The following is a 12,419-nucleotide window of genomic DNA, read 5'->3' on the forward strand; positions in this document are numbered from 1 at the left end:
GGAAAAGTTTTGAATTTGCAAGTAATATTATTTTATTAAAGAATATGTAATTAAAAAGAAGAGAGAGAAAAATAAATTTTTAAAATAATGGAGATCAAACAAGGTATGTAACCAAAATTTTTTTATACCTAATGCCTAGAGTCAAATAAGTTATGAACCTTCTATTGAGATTAGAAATGGTAAGTCTGACGTCCGTTTCCTGGAAGTATGGTCAATTAAGTTTTGAAATAATTTTGTTCAAATAGGTGATCCAAACGTGGCCTAAGAGCATGTTCAAGCTACTTAATTACTATTTTATTGCATTTACAGCAAAAACACGCTTTCTCAACTGACCATTGCAAACTTTAATCTCACACCGATCAATTTTAGAAAGTTCTTCAATTACGTTTTGTTCGACATCACTTTCTAGGTATCAAAATTTCGATGTCCAAATTTGTCAGTTTACAACTTTTTGAGTCCGTTTGATTGTAAAAATGGACTTTGTGTGAAAAGAAAAAGGAATTTTAGGAAATTGAATTGTCTAGAACTTGTTTTATTGAAAATTGTCAATTAAATGTTTTTGATTGAATTAAATGTGTTTGATTGGTATAATTTTTCATCTGAAAAATATTAAAATTTTGATTCTTTTGGTGTTTATTTGACTTTATTTTTCATGAAAATTGTTAATTTAAGGGATGTAATCTTTTACAATTGTGGATAAAATTTGTTCTTATTGCTGAAAATAAATAAATAAAGTTGAAAAATCATTTTCCCATCAAAACCCAGAGAAACCCAATTCCTTAAAATCATGAAAAATTCGGTCACATGAGGGGGTTGGAGGAAAATAAATTCCATGGAAAAGATTGCTATCAAATATGTCATTTTGGTTGGAAATGAAATTTAAATTCCATTTTGCATGGAAAACTCAACCAATCAAACAGGCCTTAATATTTTACATTAGATAAAGAAAGCATGAAACGGAGAATATGAACTTTCTACACTCACATATAAAAAAATAAAAAATATTGGCTTAGATTTTTTCCATTAGCAAATATACTTTGACTATAGTTTTCATAATATTTATGACTATTCATTGTCACATGACGAAAACTAACCATCATAAATGCCACATGCAAATATTTGTTATCCACGTCGTCCATTCAGTCTATTTATTTACGTTGATAATGGAGTGATGCATGGTGTAACGGTTTCTAAAATTCGTCGGCTAGTCACAGATGTTTTAAAAGTTCAATTACTAATTATAAGCATTGTGAAAAGTATAATCATCATTGGTACGTTTACTTTCAAAATTACATATATAATTCATAACACAACTGTGAACAATTCACTTAAAATCAAACTCTATATGGAAAGTATAATTGCTCTTTTTCTTACTTTTTGCAATATAGTCATTGCTTTTTCTAATAAGATTATGCTTTCATTTGCCTGCACTGCAGCACAAAGGCACCCTCCGTGAGCTTTCTTGGCATGGACTCGGCCGCACCTGGCCGTGTCAAGACATCATATGCTTTCACGGCCATTGGAATAGCCCTTGACACGTCGGAAATGGGCAGCAAACAGTTGGCCAGAAGTGTGTCACTTGTTGCAGTGAAATAGCTATCCCAGTAATATTGTGGAGGAGGGATTTTATTCACTATCTCCAGATTGATCTCAAAAAGATCTCGTTCTTCTTCTTCTTCGACTTCAACAAATGATTGAATATTTCTGCTTTCATATTGTTTTTCAGCATTCTTAGCACCTAAATCCATGTTGAAAATCTGTTGCATACTATCCACGAACAAGCTTGCTAGTTATTTATACATGGTGCTGATTGTAGGGTTAGTGGAAGGTGGGAAGTAGGAGATTTTTTCAACAAATTTACAACTATCTAAGTGGAAATCGAGAGAAGCTGTAATTTTCAAAGCAATATTTTCTAGTTTTGGCAGCTCTTCCAAACTAAACTAATAATACTAATAACACAATCCATGTATAATTAAGGCCATCTCCAGTGCCGCACCAAAATTTTACATCATTTTGCACCAAATCTTGCACAAAACCAAAATTCTTCTCCAACCATTACATCAAAACTTACACCAAATGAACAGTGCTTTATTATTTTATTCATTCTTTCAATTTTTCTCAATGTATTTATTTAAAAAAATTATTTATTTATTTTATAACTATATAAATTATTAAATCATAACTTCGTTAAATTAACAAATATATTGATTACTAAATCATTCACATATTTTATATCTTATGTTAAATTGATAAAAATAATTGATTATATTATTAATTTATGATAAACAATTACGTTAAATTTACAAAAATAATAAACTTTAATAATATAAACTTTACATTAAATTAAACTTTAAACGTAAACTTTACAAATTAAACTTTTCGTTAATTATTATTGATTATATTATTAAAAATAATAATCTTTAATAATATAATTAATAGTGTAATTTTTTTTTTATTACTATCATCATCATCATCATCATTATCATTATAGAACAAAAATAACATAAATATCCTTAACCATTATCTTTGAAAAATGAAAAATAAGAGTAAAATGGATATTGCACCATTTGGTGCAAAAAATAGTGCAATGAATAGTATTGCACCAAATATGGTACAACACTATTCACTTTGCACCATTTTGCACCAAAATGGTGCAAAATTTAGTGTTGCATTGGAGCAACTTTGCACCAAAAAATGGTGCAAAATGGTGTAATGGTGCAACCATTGGAGATGCCCGGAGAACCATATGTCTAAACATAAACCTTAATTAACTATTTTATTGAAATTGAAGATATAATTAAATTCACAGATTGTGATAAATATCTTGAACTGCAATCATCTAATCTTACCGAAACTGATATATAAAAATATATAATTATGAAAGGAAACCAGCGAACTCTCTCCCAATCCGGGAAACATAATTTTTTTTATTTTCTTTTTCAGGAAACGTAAATTTATTGTAACATATGATAAAAAAAAATTAAACATACACATAAACAAGTCACAAATCAAATTAATTATTTTATTCCCATTAACAAAAATGTCAACAAAATATGGTAGGTAGGTAAAATATTTCCAAACCACAAATTCTTCCTTCTGATTGCGTGCATAGAAGGAAGAAAGGCTGATTAAGTTGAGTCATACATTCTCATAATCCATTTTCTATTCAAAGAATTTCCTTCAATTCTACATTTATTTGACATGATTAATTGAGGGGAAATATCCTATATTGATACTATTTGCAAGTTGATAGCTAAAAGGGTATTATTTTTGAACTCTAATTTGTTATTCACTATATACTCCATCATTATAAATTTCAATAAATAATATGTTGAGAAGTAACTTTCTTGTTTGTGGAAATTACAGAATTCCAGGTGTTTAAAGATTTAAATTCAAAAATCGGGTGTGAACTTTCATTATTCATAAATCAAGTATCAAAACATAAAAATCCTAATTAATTTGCCCAACTCCCCCCCCCCCCACCAATCTCTCTCCCCATCTGTTTCTCTTCCCCGGCACCACACGAAATCTGGCGACACAGCATGTGCCCACCCGTTATCATGATCTTTCCTGTGCTGCGCTTATCGTCGCCTTCATCTATAGATCTCAGCGGCACTACAGATCTACTTACTTTCTTCCTTTTTTTTCTAAATTTTTGAGTAGTGGTGATTGATAGTTCAGTGACGGATGTGTACAGTGCGGTGGTGGTGGAGGTGTCAGGTGTGCGGTGCGGTGTTGATATGCTACGATGTCGTGTGGTGGTATGGTGTTGTGGTGCGGCAGAGGTGGAGGTATGTGGTTGGTGGGTGTGACAGTGGTTTGCTACTGGCAGTGTGAGTGGTGTTGATCGATTTTCGTGATGTGATAGGGGTGGCTCATTGGCTCTAGCAGTGGTGTTGCAATAATGGTGGTGGTGGTGGGCGTAGTTATGACGCTAGTGGTGGTTTGCCGGCCAATGCTGCTATGAACGGCGGTGGTTGTGGTAGTGTCTTGCAAGGTAATAGTTTTTACTGGTAGAAATAGTGGTTGTGGTAGTGGTGGAGATGGTGAAGTGGCGACAACATCGCGGTGATGGCTTTTATAGAGTGTTGGCGGTTTTGTATCTATTTTGTTTGTGGTGAGGTGGTGCTTCTTGTCGTGTTTGAGATGACGAGGTTGCTGGAGATGGTGGTGTTGGTGGTTTTAGCGACAGCGATTTTGACGGTGATACGGCTGGTGGTAGTGTTGAGGTGGTGGTGGTCATAGATGATTCGATTGTTTGTGACCAAGAAATTAGCGTATGTGATCAATCATTTAGTTATATATGACCAACTATTTAGTGTGATCTAAAAATTTAATAATCTGTGACCAAGTAATTTGGACTCGAAATAATTTGTCATCTGTAAGTTTTTTATTTGTGATCTCGAAATAAATTGTGACTTATAATTTTTGATTTATGACTTCGAAATAATTTGTGACCAATTAATTTGATATTATGTGACCAGTAAGTAAATCCGTGATCTATAATTGTGAATCTGTGACCATTGAACGTGTAACTGTGACTTTAATATATTTAATTAATAAATATTTTCAATTAATTACATAGATACCTGAATTTTTAATTTTTAAACTATGTACCTGATTTGTGAATTGGTGTAAACAATACTCATGAATTATGATTTTTTTTTCTCTTCTTATTTATTGGCATGTTTCTTTTGTTCAATTGGATATGATTTGAAAAGGAAGAAGCATAATTTTAGCCTGTAATAATATCGAGCATTACAAACCAATTAAACAAGCCCATGATGTGAGCCATTATGCATCCTACTTAGACAACAATATAAACAAAAATGGGATTATGTTAATTCTATCTTCAATATATATAAATCATATCCAATTGAACAAAAGAAATAAAGTTTTGTTACAAACTGAAATAAAGAAATAAATTGAGAAAACTAGATGATCTGAAAATGGTTTCTTCAAACCCACAAAATATGGCAGAAGAATAAAACCCTATCCCCAGAAATTGACCGAAATTTCGAAGGAAAAAATCAAATCTCGGCAGAATGAAATTCAGAGAAGAAAGCCAAGACGTGTAGGAAACATTAAAGAACCAAAATATTACCAAATGCTGAGGTTCTTCCCAATAAATTCTCAGATTCTCCCACCAAAAGAGTCAACCATAGAGGAAGAATACAGCACAAGAAACAGAGAAGAAAATCACCAAGATCGTGACATTTTGAAACAGATCATATTATTTTTGCATTTCGATAGATTTTTTGTATTAATTTGAGCATGCTACATTGTTCGATGATCGATTTGGCATTATAAATCGAGTGCTTAAGTAGTTAGCATGAAAAGATTCAATTTATATATAAGTTTCATTATCCATAATCGATAAATAAAGATGAACACTTTATTTAGATAAAACTGATTTAATATAAAGTTCATCTTTGACTTGGTATTAAGACTAATATCTGAAATTTAATTTGTGATATTAATCACATGAATTTAATTGCACTTGATTATTCTACGTATGACTTTAATCTTAAATGAATAATAATAGACTTCGACTCCTAACTTAAAGTTCTTTGATGTATTAATTGGTGAGATCAAATCATTAATCAATATTTCAATGTCTTGATAATCAAATTGAGATAACAAAGAACATATAATATTCACGATATAAAATTCATAACATAGTTAATAGGCAAGATTATGACATCAAAGGGTATTTTAGTGGAAAGTTAAATTTGAGCTAAGTAATTTGACATTGATCATTGAAATAATATTGTGATATGATCGCATGAGACATTTTTGTCATTTTACCTTGTTTCGAATATTTGACATGACCTACGGGCTGGGTAATATCTAAAAACAATAAGATAGATAATATAATTAATTTTTATATATAGATTTAGTAATTTCAATTAGACTAAAATGCAATCGCATTTTCTTTGTGGAATAGAACAGAATTATTAAATTATCTCAACCGGTTAAGAGTTAATTGAGTCAAATTTAGTTGAAGTTTATTTTATTCTATTCGATTACGTCCCTTTAGTGACTTCAAAATTAGAATTGGAATGATTATATGAATTATAATTTATTACTAGTTGTAGTGAAATTAATTAATTAATTAGACGGAGACGTGTCACATGTGCCATGTATGCAAGGAATTTGATTTGAATAGGAACGAAAATGAAGAATCATTTTAGGTTATGGTATGTTTTCATATCCAAACTAAAAGGAAGAGACCTTTTAGGATATTGATGTTTTCATATCCAAGTTATTTCTGTATTACACACACACATATATATACACGTATATTGAGGTTTTCATAGCCAAGTTACTTTTGTATTATAAATAGACACAAATAGAGGTTCAATTAAGAATACATATGTGTATATACATGTGTATATGTATATGCAAATCATGAACTGTATAAATTGACAAAAAGAAACATACGAATAACAACTGAGTGGCTCAATTTTGTAATTCAACAGGCTTCGATGCGGCTCAACACAGCTACTGTTTGATAAGAAAAGGAAAGATGAAATATATGAGCTTGTAACTCAATGAGTGGTATGTATATGTGTCTCTGTGTGTGTGTGTGTGTGAGAGAGAGAGAGAGAGAGAGGGGGAGAGAGAGAGAGAGAGATCTACTGAGATACTTTCTTTTACTCCTTCAATTTTCATGCGTGGCTAAACTTTCATATTTGGTCGAAGGAAACTGAAGCCTCAGAATCATTAAAACTGTGAAATCTAAATTGTTTTCATCATTCAATTTATGTTTTGAGTATCAGATGTTTTTCTGCATATATTTTCATGATTTTTGCATTTAATTACCAAGAGACCTACTAGTTTATTATTTGTGCAATTTACTTCTGGGTTAGATATCAAATTCATAATTATTTGATCTGCCTAACTTGTAAAGAAATTAAGATTTGATGCTTTACTGCATTAGAAATTGTTGAATCTTGGTAAGGACACTTGACTAAATTAAATACAACCACTTGTACTTGTGTTGTTTAGTTTTGTCGATCTCTCTAATTCTTAAGGTTGTTACCAAATTAAATTTAGAGTTTTTCAGATAAATATTTTTGTTATTTTTCTCTCTATATCTTATTTTCTATCTTTTGATATTTCTCTTAATGATGATCCTTTGGGCAAATTAAGAATTTGTCTTAATTTCCAACAATAATATCAAAGAATCGTGTCATTCGAAGTGTTGAAGCACAAATAGATATGTGAGGTGTCAAATACAACTTAGAGAAATATGATGGAAGAACCAATTTTGGAATATGATAAGTGCAAGTCAAGTATGAATAAATTGCACAATGATTGAAAAAGAGACCAATTATTAAGATTAGAGGTTTCATCTTAAAACGTCAACCTTGTTTAAAGAAGTAGTCCAAGAACTTTCTTAAGGAAAGAGATCCAACAGATGTAAATGGATGTTTACTATCGAATATAATACATATGGGACTCTAGAAATTTAAAAGCTAGATTAATGGCCAAAGGTTCTATTCGAACATATGAGATGGATTATTAGGAGACTTAATTCCCAGTTCCAAAAATGAATATTGTTCGTATATTATTGTCATTGATTATTAATCTTGATTGAACCTTGCAACAGTTTGATGTGAAGAATGTCTTTTTACACGGTGATTTAGGAAGAGGTTTATATGGAATCTCTACAAGGATTTGATGAAAATTTCAATAGCGATTGCATGAGTGTACTTTAGAAAGCTCTATGTGGACTCAAGCAATCTCCTAGAGCTTGATTGGGATAATAAATTCAAGGAGACCGTACCCTATTTACTAAGGATGATGCTACTCCATGTGATGGGGTGTAATTCATTGTGTCTATTAAAAGTGTACAAATAGAATTATCCATTTATTAAACACTTGAGTTCACAAAAGTTATATGCTTTAATTACTTGTGGAGATGACATAATAGTTATTAACAACGAAGTAGAAGAGATAGAACATACGAAAATATGTCTAACTATAGAGTTTGAGATAAAATGCCTTGGAAGGTTGAATTATGTCTTGGGTATCGAGGTAGTTCATTCACATATAGGTGTCTTCATATTGCAATTGAAGTATGTTATTATCTCCTTAAGAAAATATGAATGCTAGAATGAAAACTAGCTTACTCGCCCATTGAATCAAATCTCAAACTTTGTGATGATGAAAATGAGAACATGGTTGACCGAGGTATTTATCAAAGGTAGTTAGGAAGTGTATATGCATATCTCATACCATACCAAATTTTGGCCTATGTTACTAGTGTTGTAAGTCAATTTATGCATTCACAGTCATTTAGAAATAGTGTATATAATTCTTTAATAACTAAAATTTCTCGTAGAAAAGGGATTTTCTTCAAGAAAATAAAGAAATAAATTTGTAAGCATAAACAGATGTAGAATATTTACACTTCTGGAAGGTGATTATAGTTTCTTGGAGAAGTGAGAAACAAGCTATGGCGGCTAAATCAAGTGCAAAGGCATAATTCAAATCCAAGGTACGAGGAATTAGTGAATTACTCTGGTTGAAGATTATTCTTGGTGACCTCACGTTCAATTGGAAAAGAACCAATGAGATTGCATTGTCATAACAAATCAACTATCAGTAGCGGACACATACATTTTTAGCTAGTAGGGCACAATCAAACTTTAAAAAAAAAAAAAAAAGGACAAATCTTGCAAGGTCCGTGTTTATTTTAGACAAATCTTTCAAGAAGTTAATAAAGTTCAATGATTAAATTGGTAAAAAGAATAAAAATAAAAAACTTCAAGGACCAACTTAAATTTTTTCGCCCAACTTCAAGGCCCTTTATGAAATTTACTCGGTATAATAGGGTTTCAATTTATGTAACGGCATCAAATTCGTCATCCACCACTTTTCAGTGTTAACAATATTCCACAGGGAATCTCTTCCCTTCCTTCTCATCATTAAACCTTAACCCTCATTCTTCTTTCTCAATTTCAATTCTCCTTTTCCCTAAATTCCTAGACCCTCATTGTTCTATACGCATGAATATATATCCCATCTACTCTAATTTTCTCATTGCTTATGGATTCATAGACAAACAATCTATATAAAACGGTGTTGCAGCGGGATACAGGGAACGATACCTACACATTCTTGGAATTTAACACACAAGGAGAGGATTTTGATTACCTTGAATTTTTAGAGCTCTTACAACCTATCCAGTCCTCTTTCGTGTGACCCACACCTTCCAACTCAATGGTCGCATCCAACGATTCTTCAATGTGAAGGGCAACGTGAAGGACTATAGCAAGTGTAAAATAAATAAATAAATTAGTTTTGAAAAAGTTGTGACCCACCGTGACCCACCATGCCCCACTGTGCGTCTACCCTTGGCTATCAACATTGCCCATAATCATGTTCGACACGATTGTACCAGCATGTGAAGATAGACAGCCACTTGAAAATTTGGAAACTAGCTTGATTTGCACTCCCCGTATTTCAACGAAGGAGAAATTGACCAATAATTTGACTAAGGGATTAGGGGGCTATGTTTGGTAAACATTAAAATCCAAGATTTTAATATAAATTAAAGTCAACAAATAATTTTAACCACACATTTTATAGAATCCATAACTTTTTAACTGCACATTTCATCAACTTCTATTAAAATATACTAAAAAATTGATTTTAATTCTCAACAAACAAGAGCATAGTTTTTGAATGAATGAATTTAATAAGGATAAATTTAGAATATAATGTGGATGAATATAATGCTTTTCAAATTTTTAATAAAGATATATTTAGAGTATGATTGATATATAAGAATGATGGATGAAAATAGCGACTCCTTAAAGTTTTAATATTTCTAATTTTTTGAGCCTTGACCACTTTTCATCAAATGAACAAAAATCATTGTGAGGTAGTTTCAGTCTTGCTGGCAACTGCAGTATGAGAGTTTGATTCCTGAAATATGAAATTGAACTCTTTATAGGCACTAGTATACGGGCAAACTCTTATTTCCTGACCTGCTAAGATACATCCTGCCATTTAACTTTCTCACGATGCTTCAGAGGAAGGGCGAAGGGAGCTTTCAAAGTTGGAGTTCAACATTTTTTTTAACAAAAATCATTCATTAACAAGTTTTTGTTTGATGTAAATAAAAATTAATTTTTTTAGCAAATTTTAATAAAAATTAATAAAATATATGATTGACACAGTCATAAATTTTGTAAAATATATAATTAAAATTAATTATTAATTTTGAGCTGAATTTTGCTTAGCCCTATTTAGCCTCCGTTAATAGTGTAATTTATTTTTCTCTATCTTCTTATCAATCACATATTTTTCAATAAAATAACATCATACTTAATCTCAATTTCTTTTAAACTATAACTACGCATAAAATAAATAAATAAATAAAATACTACTCCAACCATTAAAATTTCAAATAATGGGACCAAAGGCTTATAACTACGCTGTGAAGAGAAATAGTTGGCAACCCTAAATGCTTTTGCCACAGTACGAAAGGAACTACTCTTGCATACACATGACACATTAAAGGATGAAAGCGACATCTAAATTATTAACATCAAACTTTTCTTCGTTTTTTTTCCCTTTTTCTTTCACTAAATCCCACATAATAAATTATGAAAACGGAGAAAATAAAAAGGAAAAGGAAAAATTATTCACATCAAATTCACAAGTGCCATGGTCATCCTCGTCTATAGCCGGCATAATCTCCCGCGTTTATTGGCCAGAAAAGTCATTGAAATTAACGGCTGTAATCATATCTTCTCCAACTTATCAGCTTGGACCACTGGATTGGCCTTGGCAATGGCCTCCTTGCCCATGGCCTTGAAATCAAAGGTACATCCGTGTTGTTCCGGGTACCGATGGCTCCCACAAAAGGTGGTCCCACACCTACACCTGAAACCCATTAACCCCACCTTCTTCCTGCACGAAAAGCACCTGCTGGGCTGGTGCTGCACCACTGGTTGTGCCACCGCAGGAGACTTTTCCGGCGAGGATTCAATTGGCCGCGTCTCCACCACCGATGATGACGGCGCAACCAAAGTCGGGGATGAAAATAAAGGAGAATCGCCAGGTTTGGAATTCTCTTGTGTCTCTTGCAAGCAAAGATCCCTGTAACATTTAGAACATAAATTTTTATAAGCAGGACTTCCAAAAAATCCGCAATTATTTGCACACAAACGGTGGCCTTCAGGAGCCTGAAATTGCTCTTCCGCCATGATTTCTCCGAGGAAAAAAAAAAACTCAAAGATCTCGACCAAAGAAAGGATCAGAATTCAAATTTATTCAAAAGGGTATCTAAAATCAACGAGAAATGAAGATACGACAGCAATATCTTATAGAAAATATGAAGGTTTTCTGTGGGAGAGGAGGAATCTACATAAGAGACGGAGAGAGAATCATAGATGAGAAGGACCCAAGGAAGTTGCCAAAAACTAAACGGAATTTAATAATAAAAAATGATGATCAAAGAGTGGGGACAGGCTGGAAGAGAGCCAGGGTTAATCAATGTGGGGTACCGCAGTGGGACACGTGGTTAAGGCTGTGTGGTGGTTGTTGATGGTGGCGCGGTGGTTTGTTAGGTGGCGATGACTACTGATTATTGCTTAGCTGTATTTTTGTGCTATTATGGCCGTCAATTTTCAGGCACGGGAGGGGAAATAAAATTGTATAAATAAATCTTGAATTTTGACCCTTCGTTTTGCCTAATACACTTGTTAATTCATAATATTAATTGTCACCATATTAATATCAACCAACCGTTTGATTATAATTTAAAGGGTAATTGACACAAAATGTCCCTACCTTTCAAGTATATTGTGGAAAACATTCATACCTTTCATTTTTTGGCACAAAACGTCCCTACCTTCCACTTTCTTGGCGCTGAACGTCTTTTTCATCAATTTTTGACGATTTTACCCTCCATTCAAACAAAACAAAAAGAAAAGAGAGAAAAAAATTAATTACAATCACATTCCCAAAATTTCTAAAAATTGCAAATGGTAACTTGATAATTACCATATTAAATAAATTGAAAAAAATCAAAAAATTAAGAAAAAAATAAAAAAAATGGGTTGTCTTCTTCACCCCACGCACCCCACCCCACGCTACTATTCATCTTCTTCTTCCCCCACCCCATCACACCATACAAAATCTCTCTGCACAACAAATCCTCCAAATCCGAAGCCCCATTACATCCCTCTGCATAATGGGGTTTGATACTGGATATGAAAATGAAGGAGCTTGTATAAAAAGGGGAAGTGCAGAGAGATGTAATGGGACTTTGGATTTGGAAGATTTGCTGTTCACCAAAATAATTATTTTGGGGAAAAGTCTGTCTCTCTTTCTTAATTTTTTTCTTACAAAGAAGAAGATGAATAGTAGGGTGGGGTGGGGTATGGTGAAGAAGACAA

At 32.4% G+C, this 12,419-nt stretch overlaps 1 protein-coding gene across 1 annotated transcript; it reads right to left on the bottom strand.

The window, feature by feature from the left end:
• Positions 1–10,388: 10,388 nt before the first annotated feature.
• On the bottom strand, positions 10,389–11,568 carry LOC111412626 (zinc finger A20 and AN1 domain-containing stress-associated protein 4-like). Its single transcript, XM_023043560.1, has one exon. The coding sequence runs from the start codon at positions 11,223–11,225 to the stop codon at positions 10,761–10,763; it is 465 nt and encodes a 154-aa protein (XP_022899328.1). The 5' UTR covers positions 11,226–11,568; the 3' UTR covers positions 10,389–10,760.
• Between the last annotated feature and the right edge of the window lie 851 nt (positions 11,569–12,419).

This window comes from Olea europaea, chromosome 2, assembly GCF_002742605.1.
Source record: "Olea europaea var. sylvestris chromosome 2, O_europaea_v1, whole genome shotgun sequence".
Lineage (NCBI taxonomy): Eukaryota > Viridiplantae > Streptophyta > Magnoliopsida > Lamiales > Oleaceae > Olea > Olea europaea.